The 24,268-nt window shown below is 41.5% G+C and overlaps 1 protein-coding gene across 13 annotated transcripts in view; it reads left to right on the top strand.

Annotated features, from left to right (window-relative positions):
* Positions 1-24,268, top strand: part of KIAA1217 (KIAA1217 ortholog) — a 379,558-nt gene that overhangs the window by 326,263 nt on the left and 29,027 nt on the right. For 9 of the 13 annotated variants that reach the window (XM_034064748.1, XM_034064863.1, XM_031052367.2 and 6 more), the window contains 4 exons: positions 1,193-2,025; positions 10,126-10,230; positions 10,665-10,717; positions 18,053-18,213. In XM_034064748.1, coding sequence (XP_033920639.1) covers positions 1,193-2,025; positions 10,126-10,230; positions 10,665-10,717; positions 18,053-18,213 — 1,152 coding nt within the window. The remainder of the gene's footprint in view (positions 1-1,192; positions 2,026-10,125; positions 10,231-10,664; positions 10,718-18,052; positions 18,214-24,268) is intronic. The other 4 variants (XM_034064675.1, XM_034064789.1, XM_034065006.1 and 1 more) reach the window with 1 other exon arrangement.

Here is a 24,268-nt window from a genome sequence, read left to right as displayed (position 1 = left end):
TTTTTCATATGCAGCTGATGGAACCCAGCTGACTTTTCCATCTCCCTGTTTATCCACCTTATCCTAATGGCACCAACACAGGCACGATGCTTGCAAGAGGGAGAATTTCTTCTGTGTCCCTCATGGGCACCCATCAGTGTTCAGCCATCTAGAGAGGTTGTTGCTGATCAGGGTGAGATGCTACAGTCTCAGAAGCACATGTATCCATTGCAGAATTTTGCCAAGGCCTCTGTTAACAAAGCACTAATGTTGGTATGGAAGTTTTCCCTTTCTTTTCCTCATTTGCTCATTCCTTACTGCTGGCAGTTTGCTGCTGCTTACAAAACTATGATAAAATGTTCTGTGACTTTCTGAGTGTGTGCTTTGGAAACTCTTTGAAGCACTGTTATCTTTGCAATGAAGGAAACCCATAGCACATGTAGTATAAGGTCAAACCATTTTCATACAACCTGTGTTGCAGTCAGTAAAGGTTTGTGTATTGTTCTCCTGTGCTTCATGTAACAAAGACTGCATCAAGTAGTTAGCAAAAGGCTACATCCTGCACTGAAGCAAATGGGTAATTAGTTGTAATACTTATTTTTCTTGTCTAAGGATTTCAAGTGTGTTTGTGATGCCAGAGCATCAGCGTTTTCTTCCTGGTTTGGAATCAGTGAACTCTAGCCTGTGTGTTTGATCAATAAATTGTTTGAATTTGTCACTGGCTACATGTTCTTAGAACACCTTCTCACTGAAGCCTATGACTTCAGCTTTAGTAGCTATGAATATCAGATTCAGATAAAATGGTATTTGTGTAAATAAAAACATTTTTAAAACTCTTGTATTCCTTTAACATGCAGCCCATTTTATTGTTCTTTATAGTTGCCATTCTTTTTCTTTGGCACTGAGGTCCCAAAGTATTTTATTTATGCAGATGGAAAATTATTTGGTCTTGAGGGTTTGTTTTCTTTCACAGAATCCCAGAATCCCAAGGGTTGGAAGGGACCTTGAAAGATCATCTAGTCCAACCCCCCTGCAAGAGCAGGGTAACCTAGAGTACATCACACAGGAACTTGTCCAGGCGGGCCTTAAATATCTCCAGTGTAGGAGACTCCACAACCCCCCTGGGCAACCTGTTCCAGTGCCGTCACAACCCACATCATGTTTTACACATTCAGTAATGTTATATCTCATACCTTTTTCCTTTTCTTTCTAGATGCAGAGGGAAATTGCTTATATGGGCCGAGATGGCCCAAATACTTCTCGCCCTGGATCTGCCACGCACCCTCCACACGCAATGCCCAGCTCTCCACCATCCACCCCAGTACCCCACTCCATGCCTCCCTCTCCATCCAGGATTCCCTACGGCGGGGGTCGACCCATGGGTGTGCCAGGCAATGCTACCATCCCCAGGGACCGGCTCTCCAGTGTGCCAGCCTCACGCTCAATATCTCCCAGCCCAAGTGCCATTTTGGAGAGACGGGATGTGAAGCCAGATGAGGACATGAGTAACAAAAACCTTGCCCTGATCCGAAATGAAGGTCTGTACGGTGACCCCTACTTGTTTCATGAGGGGAGGATGAGTTTGGCTGCACCCCACACCGGACACCCCCTCGATGTCCCTGATCACATCGTAGCCTACCATCGCAGTGCCATGAGGTCATCAAGCACCTACTGCAGCCCCTCTATGCAGCCTGAAATGCTGGAGCAGTCCTTGTACAGACAAAAGTCACGGAAGTACCCGGAGAGCCATTTGCCCACTCTTGGCTCTAAAACACCTCCTGCCTCACCCCACAGGGTGGCTGACATGAGAATGATTGATATTCATCCTCACCATAGCGCTCACATTCCCCCCCACACCATCCAGCCTGACAGGTCTTCCCCCAGCCGCCAGTCCTTCAAAAAGGAGCAAGGACCACCTGTGTTTGTGGATGCGAAAGCACGGAGCACCCTTGGCCACCCAGGCATGGCTGAGGTGGTGCCTTCTCCAGTTGACAAGCAGGCTTTTGGCTATGGGTCACCTGCAATGCCCAAGGACAAGGAGACAAGGTAAGGCAGAGCTGGGGCTTAATTTATGCAATGAGAAATGTTCCTAAACCACACATCTTCTGTCGTTTAGCACCCAGGGGACAATGTAATGTGTAGGAGGCTCCTGCACTGTGCTGCAGTGTTTATTAGCCATCTGACAAGGTAGTTAGTAATTTAGAGGAGATGCAATACCACCCGATATTAATCTGAAAGTATTGTCAACCCATGATGAATCCCTAGTTATTTTCATTTGTGTAAATTTCAGTTGTTGGAAAAAATATAATAAAATAAAATGATTAACTAGGGTTTTTCTTTCCAGACAACCAGATCATGTTACAAGAACAAATGATGTTCTGTTCCTGCTAATAAGGGAATATATTTCACCCCCGTTAAGAATGACACTCTGATATTACAATTTTGGTTCTTTATGGAGTGGAGTTTTCCTCATCTACTGTTAGGAAATGGGAAGAATTTATCATTACTGTCTTATCTCCTGTAAAACATGAATTTGCATAAAAATAGGACAGTTGTTTACAATAATATTCCCTGAGGGGAAACTGCTGAGAAGAGTGACTCTGTGCCAGAGAAGAAATTGAAACATGAATGCTGTTCCCAGTGATTTTTCCAGCATCACAAATAGTTGGTGACCTGACTGTTGTTAACTTTTATGCACTGACAATGATGACAATGATCTCTCCTGTCTCTTTAAGGACCAGATTTACTCAAAGGTCTGTGAAGGCTTCTCCTGACATAGACCCTGCCCTAGGAGAGAAAAATCGTTACGCTGCCAGGCAGTTGCTGTGTATTTGTATGAGTTGCACTAATCTCTAGCATATTGTTTGTGCTGTTAACTTTTATAGAGCTCTTTAGGGAAGTGAAGACGAATAACTGGAAAATACTGAGCTCACAGAGGCCAAAGGTAACTGGTGCCTGCCTTAACCACTGTGGAGATACGGAGCTTCATAAAGCCCCAAACTTCCCTTCCACCTGAGCAACTTGCTCAAAATCAACCTCCTCTGACCACACTTGGCCAGAAAAAATAATGTGTTGAGAGATACATTGGTGGGAAGAAAATGGAGGACAGAACAAAATCAGACATCCACAAGAATTACAGACTTAGAGCTTGGTGGTTATCTTGACACAAGAGCCTGAGTTAGGGCATACTGCAGTCTAGGGTCAGTGAGACCTGATTTGTATGTATTTATAAAAAAAAATAGATATAAAAAAAATAGATATAAAATAGATATAAAAAAATTCATTTCTAGCTTTCATTATTACAAATAGGAAATAATTGGAGCTATATTTAAATAATTTGTTCTATATGTGGAGTATATATCCACCACTAAACCTATAGGGGCCTGTAGATGAGGCCCTTAGCACTGTGGTTTAGTGGTGGACTTGGCAGTCCTGGAACAACAGTTGGACTTGATGATCTTAAAGGTCTTTTCCAAACCAGGTGATTCTGTGATTTTCCAATTCTAATCCAAGAGATAGCTTCAGATCAAAAATTTTACAAATTTTATGTTAGGGGGTTGAAAATAAGAGAGGGCACCAACAACTTTCCAGTCTGTGTCTTTCTTTCCCCCCTCTGGGCATCTCATCTGTTCACTCAGGTATGCATAAGGCTGTGTGTTTGTGATGTATAAAGAGCAACTGTACAGCTAGTTCTGCAGCTCCTTAAGAGGAGATTTGCACCAGGTGTTTTAGTCCTGGACCCAGAATATATTTACAGTGATGAAAATAGCATTTGCATAATTACATTGCCAAATAAATACATGACCTTAATATTCAGCGTGTTGTGCATTAGCCACATATCAATGAAAAAAATCATTCTTGAAAGCTGCCCTTATAGGTTGTAACTTTTTTAACTTTGAGAAAGTGTGACTCTAAAAAATAGTTATAAATACCAAAGCAGTTCATGCAAATTGGTATGCTTTCTAACTGCTGCAATACTGGGACTTGGGTTTGAGTTCTACAGACACAAAATGCTCTAAGCCTTATTTTAGCTTTGTAGTAATTTCATAAACTTTGAAAGCAAATACTGTTGAGATTGTATCTAACTAAACAAGGAACACTATGGGTATTCAGGCTGAGGTGCTCTTTTCCTGCTTCAGCAGGAAAGGGTTGTTATGAACACCTGAAAAGTGACATATATAATGGCAAAATGGTATCCTATACTTGTTGTGAATGGGATACAGTTTACACCTATAAGCAGTACAGCTAGGTTTGCTTCTGTAAGAATATTTTGGGATTGGAGAGATGGGGCTGAATTCATCTTCTTTAAGGGCATGCTAAAATGAGGCATATGCTGCTATGTCATGCACATTGTCCAGTTGCTGATGACTGTGCAAAGAGCCTAAACATCATAGAATCATAGAATAGAATCATAGAATAGTTAGGGTTGGAAGGGACCTTAAGATCATCTAGTTCCAACCCCCCTGCCATGGGCAGGGACACCTCACACTAGACCATGTCACCCAAGGCTTCATCCAACCTGGCCTTGAACACCGCCAGGGATGGAGCATTCACAACCTCCCTGGGCAATCCGTTCCAGTGCCTCACCACCCTAACAGTAAAGAATTTCTTCCTTATATCCAGTCTAAACCTCTGCTGTTTAAGTTTCAACCCGTTACCCCTTGTCCTATCACTACAGTCCATAACGAATAGTCCCTCAGAAAGTGACTGGTGCATTTAGCCAGCCTGCATGCAGAGACTGTTGGGTGTGCGGCATCAGCAAAAGGGAATGTTGAGTATCTCATGGGCTTGGGAATACTGAAGAGGGAGATCTTTTGCATTTGTGCACTTGATAACAGACTCCCCATCCTGACTTATTCAGGAGTGGGTTGAGGACTCTGCAAGCACCAAACCCATCATCTCAGCACTGCTGTTCCTTCAGTCCCTAGTGGAGTGTGTTGAGAACACTGAGAACATCTCTTGTGCCATCACTTAATGGAAATTACCTTGAAGTAGTGCTGGCACAACCTCAGGACAATGCCTCATTTAAGTATAGATCAGAGAGAAGATTAAAATGGACAGTTACAATACCAGAAGTTAAACTGAATCTCTCTTTCCCTGTTCATTCTCCTTCAATTTTTCTAGTCTGGGATCTAAGAGGGATATATGTGTATTTTATCAGAATATGTTAAGTTCTTACAGCAGACCAGACCTCTCTTTAACTGTATTAAAAAAATAAAGTATGTTAGTATTCATATGCACAAAAATATTAGAAGTAGTTCATCTTTGGGGTCATCAACCCTTAAAACAGAGGTTTGCAGGGAGGATGCATAAATTCTTTTGAGTGAGCACGAGTTCTTTAAACAGGAATTTACTACCATATTTTTGATGGCCCATTTATATAGCTTATAGTAGACCGTTCTGGCAGTTACTACAGGCAAAGTAAATGTTTAAATGTTCATAAACTGGAAAAGAAGCTGTTTATCCAAAAGTGCATTACATTAAATGCCATTTAACTTACATCCTTTGCATTTAAAACACGTGTTGTGTTAAAAAATTCCAGGTTATTTGATAGTGCTGAATATGTGTATAATAAATGCTGCTACTCACTAAAATTCAGTTCTTAGAATAGCAAGATAGCTCTACAGGATGTTTTTCCTCCAAAAGCATTTTAAGAGTGTACTGTGATTCTCTTCTGCCTGAACACAACTTTTTCCCCCTCTTCTAATGTGGCATAAAGCCACATTAGTGCAAAAAGATGATAGTAGAACTGAGCAAAAAATGGGACCATATTTACAGCTTGTGGCTTGCAGTTCAAGAGTCATGTGTAATGGCAACATGTAGGTTGGTATCATTGCCATCAGAAACCCTCTTTACTGTTTGATATGTTAAAGTATGGATGGACTCCCTGTGCATGAGGAAAAAATGGTTGTGCTCTATAAACCCATGGACAGTGGGAGACTTCGTCAGAATACACTGAGAATTGTATAAGAAAAGTGGACTTAGCAGATATACGAGGCCAAAGTTGCATTTTCCTTTGTGAAAGATGTTGAATGTTCTGAAGAGGCAGAAAAAGATGAATGCAAATGACCAGTATAGGGTGGAGGAAAGGTAAACTGTACTTTGGCTTCTGTTGGAGGAACTGTTTGTAGAAGATGAGATGCAGGCTCCTGGATAATAGTTGTCAAGCAGTATCAGAGCAGGCAGTGCTTCAGAGTTTTCCTTTTCCCTTTAGCTTCAAGCTGTAGAAGATTTGAGTGTAACCTTATCTTTAGAAGATGGAAATATTCACTGGTGTATATCTTCCACCTGGGAGGAGAGCAGAGTACAGAAGAGTTCTGCTGGTCTTTGCATCCCGCCCTTCAGGATATATACTCTGCTGTTCTGGGCAGACTTTGGGGTAAAGTCTGACTGTGACACTTTCACTTGATTCTAGGGAAGCCATTGGGAGCTCCTGTTTGCTTTCTTTTCCCAGTGAGATAGAAATATTTCTAATGAAATGTTTCTTTCAAAGGTAATGTAGAAAGAAATGTGTTTTTTTTCCCTGTCTCTGACCCTCTTTTTGATCACTATACAGGCTTCACTCAGAGTTTAACTATAAAGTATGAAGCCCCTGAAAATCTTTCTCCAGAACAGTGTGCCAGTTAGTTCATGGTGCCAGTCTTCTGTGGCACAGCCTAGGGTCAGACACGAACACAAATGGTTACACAGCCCAGTTCTAGTTGGTGTATGAAGTATCTTTTCAGTGATGTGAATATTAGAAAAGGGGAGACACATGCAAGTCATTCTTTAATAGCATTGCTGTGAGAAGTGGGTACCAATTCAGCAATATGATGCTTGGGATTTCTTCCAGTTAATTGCAGTAGAGGAAATGACATGAAACCTCAGTGAAGACATAAGGAAGAAAGCTGGTGATGAAGTTTGATGCCTCAGTGCACAGTCCCTGGAGAAACAAAGGGATTACTTTGCTTCTGCTGAATTTGGGGAGTGAGACACTAGCACAGGGCCCTGGGTGTACCCAGACCTGGAGCTGTGCATCAGGCTGCTAGGGAGAACAGGCTGGTGTTTGCCTGCTTTGCTGGTCAAGGCCTGTCACAAGCTGAAGCCAAGGCTGACAGAGGGGCCTGCTAGAGCTGGGAGTTGCTTCTGACCTTGCACCCTCTTTACCTCCCCTACAATCCTGCTACCTCTGACTCTCCCAGTATTCACAGGAAAACAATGTGAAACAATGCCTTTCTGTGCTCAGGCTGATAAAATAGCCATTTCTTTCCCAACTGTTGTACAGCAGGCCCTCCCTGCTCTTCCTGGGTGGTGGAGAGATGCAGATTATCTGGGAAATCAGCCTGGAAACAGAGACAGAGTTTGGCCTTCACATGCTACCCTGCATTTTGTTCTGCCTGACCCTCTCTCTTGGTGCTCCATGTCCCAGCCTGCCCTATGTCACTAGAGTGCCAACCTATCCTGTGCCCCGGGAACCCTTCTCTGCCCCATGCCACTGGAGTGCTGGTCTGCCCCATGCTGCCTGTTACAGGAAGGGATGGTGGGGCAGGCTGTTCCTCTCCGTTAGGAGCACAATGAGAAGTAGAGAATACAGTGTTGAGAACCAAATATGTACAACTGCCTTGACAGTGTCAGCATCCCTGATGGACCCCAGCCTGGCACAAGATGAAGAAAGTATTCATTGTCTCCTTCTGGAGCAGAGGTTGTTCCAGCCTTTCACAGGGAAGCCAAAGTGGAAGGAGGCAGCTGAAGAATACTCTCCCTGCCCTGTGTGATGGGTGGCATTGCTGAGCCACTAGCACTTCAGAAACATCAGCCCCAAGGACAGCCCTGCTGCCAGGCTGGCTGTGTCCCTGCCTGCCAGGGCTGGAGCACGCTGCCTCCTACCGCCGTCAGTCAGACAGCAGGTCTCCCAAAATCAGGTCATTTGATTCAATGCCTAAAAGGCACCTCCTTTTCAGACACCTGTTTTTGAGATGTTTGATGCTGATGGCCATAACAAGCCTCGGTATTACAGTGAAAGGACTGCAGGAAAATCCTGCCTTGTCTTTAACAGGGTAACTCCAGAGCACATGTAGATTCTTCACATTCTTAATGCTTTTACCATATGAAAAATAATGTGCTCTGTGCAATTGATTCCAGTATTTCATTCGTTTTTCATCATTCCTATCTCTGGAACATCCCTCTCCCTCTTAACAACATATTTTCCTAGATTTCATGGCAAAGGACAAGATCAGCTTTGTGTTGCCATAATCTCTTTTGAAGCAGAAAATTGTTTCCAGATTATCGAATGTGGGATGGAAAAAACATCATATTTATGAATTAGTAAAACAGATAGACTTCCAATTGAGATTGTTTCCAGGAAGGTTTTGTGATGATTATCTGGGAAAAAAAAAATAAAATTTATTATTAAGTGTCAAAAATGCTGCATTACAGTTTGTTAGAATATATTTATCCCAGGCTTTTAGTACCTGTTTTTGTTCCAAAGCTTACTGTAGCCTGAACCAGTTTCTTATTTTAAAGCTTATGACAGTGGAAATTCTGTAACGTATTTCTTGGTTTGAAATGAATTAGGTCAGATTCACTAGTCTTCTCACCACCGTTCAAAATACCTTTCAACATGAAGACAGAAAAGTAAGAAGCTCCTGCTTTATCACACTGCAGTAAGAACATGTCTGCTGGCTGGGAACTGACTGAGCACTCATTTCTTCCCTCCTTGTGTCTGTTAGCATCTCATTACTTGTTTTGCTGCCCTGCTTACATGATGCCTGAGTGTCTTGGCGTCTCTCCTGGCTATGGTGTCTCTGCGCTATCCCAGCAAACCTCTGTTTCAACCTCATGTGAATGAAATAATTAGCCTTGGTAATCTGGCTGACTGCAGACTGGGCTGGTTACTCGCTTTGTACCATGTCAGCTTGCTTTTGCCAGGTATTGGTACCTACTTTTGAGTTTATATGGCCCTTACTGATTGGCATTCAACTGGAGCTGGGTAGCCAGAGTTCAGCTGCTACCATGTCCCCATGATGCTTCAGTGGTGATGGATGGCTGCTGCAGCAGCCTGAGTTTGCGGCTGCATGTGCCTGTCCCATCTTCTTTCATCCATCATCGTTGCTGGTCTTAGTCACTTGCTTTTTGAGAAGTTCTGCTCTGCATCATCTTCCAAATTCACAGCCCACTGTTAGGATTTGCTTTTGTATGTTTCCCCAGTCACTTAACTGCTGGCATATAGGGATGCATTTTCAGCACATCCTGTCTGATCTCCCATATTGATGTGTGGCTGTGTGTCATTGACATGCTGGCATGTGGAAGTAGGCATCTGTGTGAGCAAAAGGCTGTTTTGGAGCCCATTGAGGAAGTCACCTGGTACTTGACTAATATATGTATTTATGTAAACAGATAAACACACAAATGTTAGCCTTCCTATCCAAAATAGCCATTGGTGTTTCATGACCTTTGGTACCTGTGGAAAACACTGACCATACCTGTTAACAGTTCTTCTTTCTTTCTTCTTCCTTTTATAAATTTTTCAGGATATGTGCGTGAAAGCAGTCTGTTTTATGATAATGTTGCTGTACAGTCTGCATTTGGTGTCCTGTGCCTGTCTGTCACACTGCTGTCCTTTCCAAGGCAGACAGTTGTGATGTCAGGTGCAGAGGATTTGGCCTCAGAAGTAGTCAGCATGGGCAGATTAAATGCTTTGCAGACAAAAATCCTGGGTTTGGGGAAACTAAAAATAGCAACAAGAAGAAGTGTTAAAGTCTTTAATCCTGAAACCTTATATGCAGGCAGAACTATTCTCCTGGTGTATGCAAAAGAGAAAATATATGCAATGCAGAAAAAGATTATTTTCCCTAGTTCCAATAGGCAGTAACTGATTGTTTTAGATGCCTGTCTTGTGAGATCGTTAGAAGTTTATTACTTGGGTGGTTGTTTGTTTTGTTCTTTTTTAACGAAGCAGATGTCTTTTTTTATTGTCTGTTACCATGCAAAAGCTGTCCAAACCAAGATGCGGTAAGCTGCTGCAACAAGGTATATGCAAACTGGTACCCGTGGGCCTTTGCACAAGCTCTGTAGTGTCTTTCCAATCTTGTGGTAATCATTCACCTAGAAAAACAAGTCTGAAAGCAAATATACCTGGCTTTAACAAACGGTTCTCTTGTCTTACAGAGAGAGGATACAAGCCATGGAGAAACAGATTGCCAGTTTAACTGGTCTTGTTCAGTCTGCGCTTTTTAAAGGGCCAAATACAAGTAATAGCAAAGATGCTTCTAGGTAAAAAAAGAATTCATTAAATCTGTTTCTCTGTAATGATTTTAGTAATCAATCAACAAAATAATATTTGACTGTAATAGTGAAAAAATCCTTAATGCTCAATCATTTTTAAATATCTTTATCATCCCCATGAGAATGCTAGGCAGAGAGGAAGAATATGCCAAATGATAGATGGAGATTAACTGCATTATTCTTCTTTGTGTTAAAACGAATCAATGTAGCTACATCTCTGTGCTTTCTACTGCTTACACTCCATTCCTTGCTTAACTTGTATTAAAAGCTGATTGTAAAAAAAAAAAGCAACTGACAAGCTACTGGTGATTTAAATCAAAACTATATATGCTAGAGAAGGCCATTTAATTTGCTGATTATAAACTTCATTACAGTTTCATTGTTAGTATGTTAAAATGATGATTTTTCTTTTTATTACTTAGTGAGAAGATTATGATGAAAATTGTGTCCAGCAAGAGCAGCACTGACACTGCAGGTAAGATAATTCACTTCTAACTTACAAATTCTGCCTCTCTAACATTACTAGCACCCCTTATAGAAATGTCAAATTTACTTAAATTCCTATTGCTGTAGTATCAGAACTGAAGCTGAAGTTCAGGATATGGGAGTTGATCACATCTTTGTTAAGAGAGGAATTTCTGACAGGTTGAGGTGGTCTGTGGAATGAATTTTACACCTGCACTGGATTGTTTAAATGAGGTGCAGAGTCTCTACATATGGTGAATTTTCCAGTGACTCATCCCATCTATAGTGTGTATCTGTCATTAACCCCAGGTGTATCCAGATTGCTGTGGAAGGCTAAATATTTCATTCCTATTCTGGTCATTTGAACTTTTCTCTAAAGTTCTTCTGTCAGTAGGGTGCTGCGGATGTAATGACATTAAGTAATTTAGCAGTCAGCAAGATAGCACTTTCTCTAATTAAGCCGTATTGATCTGTTGCTAATTGTTAGCCTGTGCCTAAACTTTTCTGAGCAAGCATCAATTATGAAGCCAATATGAGCTGGTCTTATTTTAGATTCCCACTTGGAGAGCTGTTAAGTGTTTAAAAGATGGAGTTAAGGCTGTTGTGAAAAAAGATCTCCATGTGATTGGAGCTCTTTGTGTATGGGCTGCTGCTGGAGATGTCTGCAGGGTGTGTGTGTGTTTGTATGCCTTCTTTTCACCCTTTGCCATGCACTGAATGCAAATAAAGGCAGTTCCCTACTTCCTGGTAATGCTGTTCCCACAGGGAGGTCTGTGTGCTGGCAGGTAGTAAACCACACGCATTTGTTAGCCAACCTATTATGCTCTTAACCAGCTTTTCTGTTGGAGCTGTTAGTTCACGTTCAGGATTCCTGTTTATCTGGAATTGCAGTATGTCCTTCTAACTGACACAAATCAAACCAGACCTGGAAACTATCAAACATATACAAGAGAGAAAGCGCTAAAATCCTGGTACTGGAGCTTTTCTCCCAAGCCACTCTCTGGTCCTGTTCCAGCTCTTCCCTTCCTGCTGGCCCCTGGATGGGGAGAGCAATACTTAAGGCTGTGAAGAAAGAAGTTGTAATTCATCAGTTTCTGACAACTTACTGAGAAGTCCATCATTTTTCAAAACAGCTGCAAAATGCTCTTAGACTTCCCCTATTTCAGTGTCATTATACACTAAGAATTTATGGTATTCCCTACTCACACAGGTCTCATCTCATACAAAGCACTACGAAACCACGAAAACCTGCACACACAATGCCTTGTGTTCCACTTTGTATTGTGTTGCTGTTTGGCCTTTCCATTTGCATTGTGTTTGTACTAACTCAGATAAATACTTTGTGGGGACCACTGAGTTGAAGGTTCTGATCTAAGAGTGCCCTGCTGTGAGTTTGGACCAGATGACTTCCAGCTGTCTCTTTCAACCTAAATTATGCAGTGATTTGCCTGCACAAAGCAAAGGTGGGAATTCCACAGTATGGAAGTCATGCCCAGCCTATCAGAACATAATGCCGGTTCATCTGACCAGCAACCATTTCTTATCACAGTTGTTAAAGACTCCTCACTCACTACCTTACCGTATGACTGAACACACACCCCTGAAATGGCAAAATTACAGCTAGCAGCTGCATGTCCAAGCATGGGGAGTGGAGAGCAGGGCATGTAATTTACTGTCAAACACCAGATCAGCATCTGTCACGTACTGACAGAGACATTGACTTTGTCACATGACCATGCCCATACCCAGCATGTGAGTAAGGATACCAGCATTCAGGTTACGCAACAGATGCCTTTCTGATCACTTGGGTGGTGGGGATAGGGCGGTGGGGGCAAGCAATGCAGCCACTCATCTGCAAGGATCCCTATCAGTGCTAGAAGGTAAAGTTGTAACTCCTGCATCGCAACCCTAAATCCAGCCTTCCCAGCATGACTCAGCCACCAGATTAAACTGCCTTTAAATTAAATTAAAGGGAAACAAGGTGTGATGCTGACCCTAATACACTACAGCGTTGTAACGCACATTGGCTATTACCAAGGACTGCTGCATAACAGAATAGTCCTGTATAATAGAATATTTTGCTTTTGCACTTGCTCTTGCATTTAGTAAGTTGATGCAGTCCCTGATTACTTGAAAATTAGGCAATCTGCCAGAATATACTACATAATGTTTCTCCTTTTTTGTAAATATGCTTGGGTTTAAAAGTGTCAGCAGCATCTAAAAACACTCCTGCTGACTGCTGTTTTGTTCTTCAATTCACCCCAATCCTTATTAAGTATAGCCATTTAGACTGTTGACTCTCTTAGTATACAATTGTACTTGACAACTGTGCACTTACAACTGAGACACCAGTTTTAGCAATTTCAAAGTCTATTTGAAGGAAAAAGTAATACAAAATGTTGATTGAGCAGTCCTTTCTAGAGCACTGGTAAGCAGAAACGTGAATAGCTTCCCATCCTGAACAATAAAACATCTGTGCAGGATAAAATTGGCTCATCAATGTTGAACCAACATTGTATTTTATAGTATATGTTCCAATGATAGGAGACAAAAAATAGAGAACTAGCTCACTTTGGAAGGGAAAGAAACCAACATTTCTACATCCTAGATAACTTTATATAGCTAGATTGTGAAAACTCTGGTTTTCATATAAACCAAATTGTCGTATTTAATATGTTTTTGCTTTGCTAGTCTTTATCCTCAAATATTAAAGAGCCTAAATGAAAATGTTTTTTCATTGTGGAAAAAGAGCCTCTAACAATCATGCTTGTCTGCATTTCTTATGTTTTATTGCTTTAGGCTCAGTGCTTTCATGGGAGGTGGGTTCAAAGAGCAGTAAGCTTTCAAAGATTGGCCATGTCTCTTCTATTAATGTTAGGATAAATCCATGACTGAATCCTTATAACCTTCTTCAGTTCATCAAAAGTAAATGGCTTTTCACACAAAGGACTTTTCACATAAGAATGTCATGTGACTCTAAACCCAAACCGTACTAGGAATAGTCTCCTTGAGATTACTAACAAGTGGGCTGAGAAATGCTCAGTCTCTTTTCTGTCGTATATTTGTTCATCAAGTGGTGAGACTGATAGATTAAATCCTGGATTCATTGGTTAAAATAAGATCTGTTGTATCATGGATTACCAAAAAAAAAACAACGCAATAGTTCTTCGATAGGTGATGCCTGGTTGGAAGAAGAAGAAGGGAATTTCAGTACTTCCTGAAAAGGCACCAAGGAGTATGTCTTTCTGCAGTAACACCAGAAGTACAAACCCAGAGAGGTAGATGGCAGTGGGGAGAAGTATTACACATGTAGGGCCCAGATTTGATTCCTTGGTTGTTACGAGCTGTCTTGTCATCTCTGTATATCTGTGTGCTTTTTTCACATGCATGACTCTTGCTGTGATGATCTGTAAATTAAAAACATTGTCCATATCTGCTTGCTTATCTCAGATTCAAAGACAGATCACACCAGTCTTTGAATTCTGCCAGTGTTTGCAGGTAAACAATTGGATCCTGATGGATCCTGATTCCATTCTGAATCAATGAGTTGAAATTCCACAGTAATATATATATATACATAATATTTTATTCTTTGAAGGGTGCCTTAGTGGCTGGCCATCACAGATTGATAATAATGGAATTGCAACATTAACATTGCATTTACCTATTTTTTAGTGGATTCTAACTGGATGGAAAGAGAACTAAATAGCTGTCAGGTGTTTACCTCAAATGATGCTTGAAAACGTGGTTCTTTGATAAAGATATGGGTAATTTGTGAAGAAACATTGCTGGGTGTCTTCTGATGGCATTTTTTCTAGCCTGCTCAAAATAAAACCTCAACATTTTAGAAAGACAAATAAAATGTGGAAAATAGAAGGAGAGCAGTCTTTGCAACCATAGCAATGGTCAAGTGTCAGGGAGTGGAAGTTGTGTTGCATACCTTCCTGAGCCTGGGCAAATAGTAAACCATTCCCCTTTTTGCACATCAGTTCTATTTGTGCTTTAGAAATGTCAGTTTAGTTCATTAGCCTTTGTAAAAGAAAAAAGAAAAGTTAACATTTGGTTTTTGTCCAGAGTATTAGGGAGTTATGGAGGGTTTCTGTATTCAAGCCTCCACACCTAGCTCCAGCAGGGGTTTATTTAAAAACCTGAGAGCCAGTGCTGTTTCTTTCCCTTCAGTCCATCTGGCCACACATCTATTCACACAGCTACAGTCTGGGACTATTTCCAAAAGCGAGCAATGCTCCCTAGATGAAACAACCCCTCATTCAGCTGCTCTTTTATTCCTTTTTGATGAAAATATGTATCTGAGAAATCAGCTGCTGATCCTTACTGCCCTCGCATGCTCACTCAGTAACTGGTGGTGTTTCACACCCTTAAGAGTCCCATGTCATGCTTCACAGGCTCCAAGCACACTCTGCCGCAGGGACTCTGTGGCAGCAGAGAGTACCTAATGGTGAGAAGAGGTGGCCAAGGCAGCAGAAAAGGAGGAAATCTGCTTTGTAAAGAGTCAGAGACATTTATTGCTTACAGAAGCAGATCACAGTCCATCTACACTAAGAGGAAAGCAGGCACCCCTTCCTGAGAAAATATGTGAATTGACTGGGGTCCAGCATGGGGGAAGAGACTATCGGGGACTGATTCATGCCTTGGCTGCACCATCACAGGGTCGGGGGCTGAGGTTTTGGAGCTTTTGCTTGAGGCAAAAAATAGCAGAAAGGTACATGTGCTTTCAAAAATAGTCTAGATTTGTGGCTGGAGATCAGAACTCTTGGAGGCTTATCCACATTTTTCAGACTCTCTGGGGGTTTCTGTCTGTAGGGTTTATGAACTAAGTATCCTTTTCTTAAAAAAAATGAAAAAATAGTGCATGTGGGAGGGAAATAGATGCTTGACTCTAGGAAAAACTGCCGTGTACATGTAGACAGACAAGTATTAGCATATATTAGACTGAAGCATGGAGTGGGTACAGAATGGCAGTGAACAAGGACTGTTTATTTCTTGAGTGTTGCTTTCTGTTAAGCAGCTCTTTGAAAGTCAAGAGAGCATTGAATCACATTGGAGTATAGCAAAAATGTGCAGCAGCTTGCTCAGCACTGAAATGAAAAGTGCTGTTGTTGAAGCACCGAGTGGATCTAGCTGGAGCAAGTTTGGGTAAGGTATAGCATTACAACAGCCAGCACCAGCCTTAGAACAGCTTTTTGTTTGAGCAAGTCCCTGGAAGCCTATGGCATGGCATCCCATATATAGCATGGGTGCAGCCAGAGGGGCCTGTGCTTTCACTGACAGCAATTGCAGTTGTAGGTAAAGCAAGAAACATGATTCTTCAGAAACCTTTTGGCCCATTTTTGAATAAAAATAGTCCCATGTAACTTCCATCCTTTGAAAATGCTTCCCCCAGATGAATTTTGCAAAGGCTATATTTGAGGTATCCACACTTACTGGCCAAGGAATAACAATGTGTTTTTATGCTGAGCTGTATTTATGGGCATGTTTGGAGGTTTTGCTGGTTAAAAAGACAACTAGGGATAAAACTTACCTCTCGTGGGTTCATACTCATTCCAGCCAGAAGAATGTGTCATGCCCTTTGGAACACTGAAAATTTGCCTTCAGCAGGCAAAGGCAAGCTTGCAACACTAGTTTCTGTTTGATTTCGTTGAACTTGATAGAATGAGCACTTGTGAGAACAAACGATAAGCAAGATTCCTGTGGAGATCCCCTGATGAGTTATATTCTGTTTCCTCAGATTTTTTGTTTTATTCATAGAGAGGAAGGAAATGAAGCGTGAATGACATAATCATAGAACAGAATCATAGAATCATGTAAGTTTGAAAAAACCTTTAAGATCATGAAGTCCAACCATAAGCCTAACACTACTAAGTCCACAAATAAACCATGGCCTTAAGCACCATGTCTACACATCTTTTAAATACCTCCAGGGATGGTGACTAAACCACTTCCCTGAGCAGCCTGTTCCAATGCTGGATAACCCTTTTGAGGAAGAAATTTTTCCTGGCATCCAGTCTAAACCTTCCCTAGAACAACTGGAGACCATTTCCTCTTGTCCTATCACTTGTTACTTGGGAGAAGAGAGTCACACTCTCCTCACTACCTCATTTTAGGTAGTTGTAGAGAGCAGTAAGGTCTCCCTTGAGCCTCCTGTTCTCCAGACTCCACAACCCCACTTCTCTCAGCCACTTCTCATAAGATTTGTGCTCCAGGCCCTTCGTCAGCTTTGTTGCTCTTCTTTGGACATGCTCCAGCACATCAAGGTCTTTCTTGCAGTGAGGGGCTGCTAATGCAGTAGTTCATGGAGTGGCAGCCTTCTGAGCCCAAGTGACATGGTGGATCTGGTACTGTGACAAACATAGTAATTAGAAAATGAAGTGTGTCCTACCGACAGTCTGTCATTTTCCCTGTTGGTGGTATGAAGGGGAAGGGGCACACATAGGTGTGTTAAGTGCAAATTGCTAGAGGAAGCTGTAACATGACTATCAACTGATAAGCTGGGATTTGCTTGTACTCAGTAAATAAAGCTTCTTCCCAGTTACTTGAGACTGAAAAGAACAAGCTTGACATTGGTGCTGTGTAGGGGAACAGATTTAATGAAGAAAGTCTTGTGAGCATACTGATGGTTACTCTCAGAATATGGCTGAGCTCACTTCCTTGTGTTATGCTGTATTCCTTTGTGAACACAGCTCTGAATAAATGGCAGGCTAAAGGGAATAGGTGGAGGCAACACAGCTGGAGAGCAGTTCTCTGCCACACCATTGTTTCATTTCTCTTCTGATTTTACACAGTAGCAGTTGGAGACACCTGATAGAAGTAACACAATTGTAATTCAAGCAGCAAAGCAAGATTCTCTATAGAAAACTTTTCCCCACACTTGGCAATTTGACTGAATCTCTCTCCAGTGACAATTAGTCAACAAATACACAGTTCAGGACTCCCGGGAATGTGCATCAGCTCGGTCTTGGATGCCTCCTGAGAAGACAACCTTGAAGCTACTTTCAGCACCAATTTGATTTGCTGCTGTTTTCTGTAATCTGCAGTTATAGTTTAATATCCCATCTCCACTACATGCGTTAGAAAGCAGTCCTGTAGTAATGCAGTACTCAGGCATGGATGAGGCTCCAGCATAGAATCACTCTGATATTTTAGAGTCTTCCCTCAAAATATAATGGATAAGGAGGTGCCAGTCCCCTGTTAATACTGATCATCGGGAGCTGTAATTTACTTTTCTCACCCATCTATGTGAAATACATGCGAGTTCAACAGGCAGAGGACAGATCATGTTTGCACCTTCTCTGCTGGTGAGCTCAGCCTGTGCTGCTGCTTATTGTAGGTGCTGCTAACATATCTGGTGGGAAGAACGCGTTGGCAACTGTGGAATCTGCTGTCGTCCATCACCCTGCTGGAGCCTCATCAATGCAAGTCAGCCTTCATGGGATGAAACGCAACGTGTCGGATCTGCGGCTGCAGCTACATCAGATGAAGCAGTTACAGGTATGCTCGTCTGGGTAATTGTCAGCAAATGCCCTTTTGCTCCCTCTTCTCTCCCTCTCCTCTGCTCCCCCATATGTCTCAGCGATTCTCATTAGCAGAATTCTAAGCGAACAGAAGACCCAAGTATTACAGACACGAAAGTGTATTCTGCTGTAGCATATGCCACTTACATAGTCCTAAAAGTATGAGAATTAGGTCAGTTTAACTACTGCTGATCAGATATTGATAAAAATCTTACCTTCTGGCTTTGCTTGATGACTCTAGACATTAAACAGTATTTATATTACAATAATATCAAATCTGTGATTACAGTGTGGACACTGCTATGTTTGTGCTGTATAAACATGTTGGAAGAGCCATGTTCCTGCTCCATACTGTTTACTATTGAGACAGTTTTAAAGTTCCTGAATAAACAGCTTTGATGTCAGGAAACCCAAATGTAGCTAAGGATCAGTAGATATGCATTAAGCCAGAGCTTGAGTCCTGTATTTACAGAATCCAGAAGAATAGCCAACTTAAGCAGCAAGAAAAAAAGATATTTCAAAACTTGCTGCAAAGGTTTTATATATTTGAATATAAGTAAGGTTGTGCCTTACTTATATTCAGATTTTACCAGTATCTTCCTAATACACATCAGCCTTTCAAAATCTGCAAGAAACAATAAGAACAATGGTGAGTTAACCGAAATGTTCTGCTGACACGTACCATCATGCTGCAAATGTAAATACATGCTGTTCATGTTAGACACTGTGAAAATAAGCATATGCAGCTGTACAGGTCTTCAGCCCTTCACTTACTTGGAAATTGAATAGCTCAGAAGATGCAGAAGGAGGTAAAGCAATTTCTTGTAAGACAAAGTAGACAGCAGGGGAAACTTTAATATTCTGCCAGTACTTCTTGCCTGGAAAGTGACATCATGTGTTTGGTATTGTAGGGCTGCAGCTACTGCTACTACAACCAGGTGGTTTTGAAGATGGAAATGGTACTGTGTGAATCTCCTTTGATTTGCTGATTAATTTTTGAACAGAATAATGATAATACATGTGAGAATTCAGAGCACATTTTGCCATCGCTTCTTTAACTAAAGGGAATCAAACTATGAGCCACTTACAGGGCAAGGGAGCAGAAGGGTGAGGTAAACATCAGAGTAAAGAAAATGTGGCCAAGACTGAAGATGCAGTGACAAGGTCCTGTGCTCAGTTTTCTGGTAATAAAGAGGTGGCTAAAGGCACGTAGAGCAAACAGTTGTGTCAGCGAGATGACCTTTGCCTGTGATACAACACCCATGTGTTTACATTTTCAGCTTATAATGAGTATGTTCCTATAGCAAATGCATCTTTTAAAAGCTGTTCTCAGCAGTGCTGCCTACGTGCTGGCCATCATGGTCCCCATCTAATTTCAAAACTCTGGTTTGGGATCTCTGCCCTGGCACTTAAAGTGTCAGTGCATATTCTTATGCATTTGTGCTGCAGCCCCTCTGTCCTTCTGTAACCCCATGTGCCAAATGCAGAGGTATCTCAGACACCTGGCCTCCAGCTGTGCTTAGCATGTGGCTTCCTAAAGTGGGATGGAGGTCGTAGTGCTGGGCTGGAGGCAATGCACGTTGTTCTCACAGGGCCCGCTCACCAAGGAGGTGTCATTTCCCCAGCTGCAGCTTGGCTCCAGGCCCTGCCTGGGATGGTAACCTTGCTTTTGATCAGATATAGCATTATAGCACACAGGAGTGAAAAAACTTGTACCATCTACGTAAATCAGTGCTGCCAAGGAAGTATTGAGAAGGAAAAAAGGACATATCCCGAGTGTGTTAATTAACTCTGGCTGGCTTCCCTTATTTCAGAAATGATAGCAAATTTGGTACATCGTGACAGTAGGAAGTGGGCAGATTTGTGATAGTTGGATGGAAGAACCTGTAGCTTAGGGGAAACCTTAGTATATTACATATAAATTACGTTCCTGAGAGTGAGTTTTGGTCATGGCTTTCCTGAAATGGTGGAATTATTTTGAAAAGAGCTCCCAGTTTGCAGTGCAGTAAGTGAAACAGCTGGTATTCTAAACTGAAGAGTAAGGAGATATCACACTTCTAATGAAAAGATTTTGTGCTGTGTTTTTGGGAAATAATTTGAAGTAAAAGAGAAAAGTATTTTTCTGTTTTTCTGGGTTGTTTGCATACTATGTGTGAATGCTTCATATTTTTCACTTTCACTGTTTCTACTGGGTTGCCAGTCAGTTTGCTCCTGTTTGTGTGAATTTTTCATAAACTGACAGACTAAAAGAAACACTTCCAAAGAATGTGGAGATGATTGCACAGGCAAAAAGTTGGCAAGATAACTAAGAAACAAGAACAGGACATAAAACTATATTTAATACTCTCTGTGGTTCAATTTTTGCTTGATGTTACCACTTTAAGTTCTTACTCATTTGCTTAATAGAATCAGAGGAACACATGGTGGAAAACACTCGTTCATTCCTGTAGCCTTTGTGTGTTCTGGCAAAACCCTGTTTTGAACCATATGCATCAGCAATTGATCCAGATGTATTGATTCACATACCAGTTGAATGTGTATGTTACCAGATGCAACCAAACAGTTAAGACTGTTTTATTCTGCGGTTGGATTATCACCAGGGATTCTTAAAGCTGTTTGCATTGTGGCTGTTGCTAGAGGTTAGATATGCTTTTGGCTGCTTCACTAGCATCTTCCTTAAGTGCTCTCATTTTCAGAGATACTCAAGAAAGACTAGTTTCATGGTGCCTATGTCACAAATGCATTTGTTGTTGGTAAGACAGAAGTTCATGATGAGTTCAGTGGGGTTGTTCATTCTGCACTCCCAGACAATGAGAACTCTTAGTGGCAGGTTTGAACCAAAGCTTAGAGCTCATGTTTATGGTATAGATCATTAGCTTATATGTATGTTGGATGCTGTTTTTGTTTATTCCTTCCTTTCCTTAATTGAACACATTTTAAGGGAAAGCAGTTAGACACGATTAAGGTTCAGCATTTGGAATGTGTGTACATGCATGATTTTTCTTCACTTAATGTATTATTTGCAGGGAAATGAGTGCTATGAAAAGGATGGAAAATATAATAACAATACTGTCATGAATGGTATATGATACTCAGTCTCACAGGTGTAACTTTGAATTAGAAATTCAAATATGTTTTGAGCTGTATTATAGAATTGGTGAGACTTCATTTAATCTGTGTATGGTAACAAATGTAGGAATTAGATAATCAGATTCTACAGATATCATGAGCTGCAGGCAGTCAGACCCTGTCTGTGGCTGTGTGCTGTAGTGTGTGGGGAGGTGGGTGGCCCAGAAGCCTCTCCCAGCAGCACAGGTCCTGCTCCCACTGGGCAGGTCATACTTGTTTCCTAATGAGAAGTGAGGCTGTGAACTAATATTTGATTTCTCAGTTTTCAGGTCTCATAGATAATAACTGGTTCAAAGTCATCTAAGTGGGTGCCAAAGGCAGTACTGGGGTACTTGTGAGAGAGCAATAATAGATAATGGCCAAAGCAGTAGATGAAGAAGAGGGACAAGGTAGATATCTGGAGGGATTGGTGAGGCTGGGAGTGAGAGCCAAGAGTAATGAATGTAGAGGAGGATGCTAGAAATCTAAATAAGTATGTGACATTTCTTTCTGTTTGATTGCTGCTTGCAGTTACAAGTCAAGTTAACTCTAATTAGCAGAAATTGCCATTTGGTGGTAACAGGAAAGCTTTTCCTTACCTTTGGGCACTTGACTTTGGAACTTGAAGGTTGTTTGAATGAAGTTTCTTTTCAAGTATGAGTGTCTAAGATTGTTTATTTGGCTTGTTTTTAAGAAAAGTTACAGTACAAAAAGTTCTGCTCTGTGGAACCAGAATAACTTTGGCAGATCCATAAAACTTCTTCCACTTGTGGTGGTAGAATAACTGGTAGAGGTGGTCTGAGGGACAAATGGCGTGTGCCCTTTGCCAGGGGGTGTGAGATCTGGTACCTGCTGGCAGAAGAAAGGTAAGAATCAAGGTCAGTTCCAGAATATGGAGGTTAATGTGCTATAGTGGCCAGAGACTGCCTCCTATTCCTCAGCCAGCTCTTCCCCTCTGCTCCTGCCTTATGTTTGCCCTGCCTTAAGTTGTCCTTTGGCTGGTGAATCTGCCCTGCTTAAACCCACAATTCCTCTTCTGGTTCCTTCTCTTCTCTCTCTGTCACCATCTGTACCTCTTCCTTCTCATCTTCTTCTGTCCCTGTTCCCCAAGCATGAACAAAACCAGGTTTTCCAGAATTAGCCAAGTGTTGCATGAATTTTCATAGAAATGGCAAAAACATCTCTTTGAGTCCAAGATGAGTCATTTCCCAGACTTCGAGAGCTCACTCCAGACATTGAGGTTTGGAGTCCTCATCATACAAGCTTTCTGAAATATTGCAGAGCTTTATTTTTATTCCCTAACCTTATAATCAGAAATGAACTTTTGTGACTGAAACATTCTAATAATGTTCAAGCACTGCACAAGTGGAAGTGACAAGCACCTTAGCTGTAGATGTCACTACAATAAATACAGATCCCCTATATACCTTCAGAATAGGGTGAAAAGAATTGTACCTGCAATTGCCTAACCTCAGGTACTCACGTATACTTCATCTTGGTATTACTGGGTGTCACTGTTACTAGCTGAGAAACATAAAGACGTTCTGGACATCTGAGACTTAAGTCTGGCTCCTTCTTACTGACCTTCTCACTGACCTCAGATCAGTTGTTTCACATATCCTAAGTCACTTCCCTGTGTCAAATTTCCCACTTTTTAAAGAGCTGTGAATTGACTGTATGACTGAAGTGTTACATGCTCATTCACTCATTCATTCATTTATGAATTCCTTCTTGAAAATATGGCGCAGTGAAAGAGATGCGTGTCTCAGCTGTGCTGGCCCTGCTGTAAGAGGTTTTAATTTATCAAATCCAAACATTAATCCCATAGAGGGGAAAAATACACATATGCACTGTCTTCAAAAGAATCCAGTCTGGTATAAAGCAGCTGAGAGTGTTTATAAATCTGTGCTGTTTCATATGTTTTCCAGCTTCTTTTTTTCCCCTAACAGCTAACGCTTATCTTCAGCAGAGTTTTGAGCTAACACCTCCTGCTTGTCACGGCTCAGCCCCACTCCTACACTTCAGTGAGTGTCACCCTCCTTCTCATTGCACGTGTGTCACTGGAGAAGGCAGAGTCAGACACAAGGACTGAAGAGTTGGGAGGGGAGAGTTGAGCTTGTGTCTCTAATTCCCATGCTGATTGGAGAGAATGACCTGGGCAAAGGCTTTTTTCCTTTTTTTTCCCTCTGAATCCCATGAATTCTCTTAAATCAACTTAAAAAGAAGTCACTTTGCATTATACTGTCTTGTAGGTAACCCATTTTTGTGATTCTTCCTGTTAGGCAGTGGTTTTACTTTGCTTGTTATATGTGGTTTGGCTGTTAAGCCTGGATGTTCAGAAGACAGCTGACAGTTCAATTGCTAGTTTTAAAATTGGAACTTCATCTTCCACTTGACACAGCTGTTTTTTAAAAACTTGCAGCTTGAGATGGCTGCTGGGCTGACAGAGTTGTGTTGCCTGTATCCTAAAGCTGTGACTAGATGGAGCCCTGCTTATCACACTTTGGTTTGTGTGAGTGTGGGGCATAGCTTCTCTAGGGCTACCCACAAAAGCATACAGTCTAGTTTGTTTTCTTAGCTGTGTTTTGCTGTGCAAACTTAATATCAGCAAGAAAATCAATGCTTTAGGTACTTAATGTAAAGTTAAGGAAGAAGGTGTGACTTTAACAGTTCTCAAGAAAATAACCACATTATGAAGAGGATTTTCTGGTGGGTACAGGAGGTTTTATGTATTGCAGATGAGGTGTATGTCTGTACTAAATTACACCGGATGGCACAATCCTTCCTCTGCCACTTGAGAGACTGAAAAATTCCATTCTGACAACAGCAGTGCGTTCCAGCCTTGACATTAATGTGTGGGATTATTCACTAGGCACGTATGGGCAGTGCAATGCCTAGGCTTACGAGATACACACAGAGTGGAA

The sequence above is a fragment of the Melopsittacus undulatus genome, chromosome 1 (assembly GCF_012275295.1).
Source record: "Melopsittacus undulatus isolate bMelUnd1 chromosome 1, bMelUnd1.mat.Z, whole genome shotgun sequence".
Taxonomy (NCBI): Eukaryota; Metazoa; Chordata; class Aves; order Psittaciformes; family Psittaculidae; genus Melopsittacus; species Melopsittacus undulatus.
Note: the sequence above shows the minus strand (reverse complement) of the source record. Positions and strands in the feature narration are given on the sequence as shown.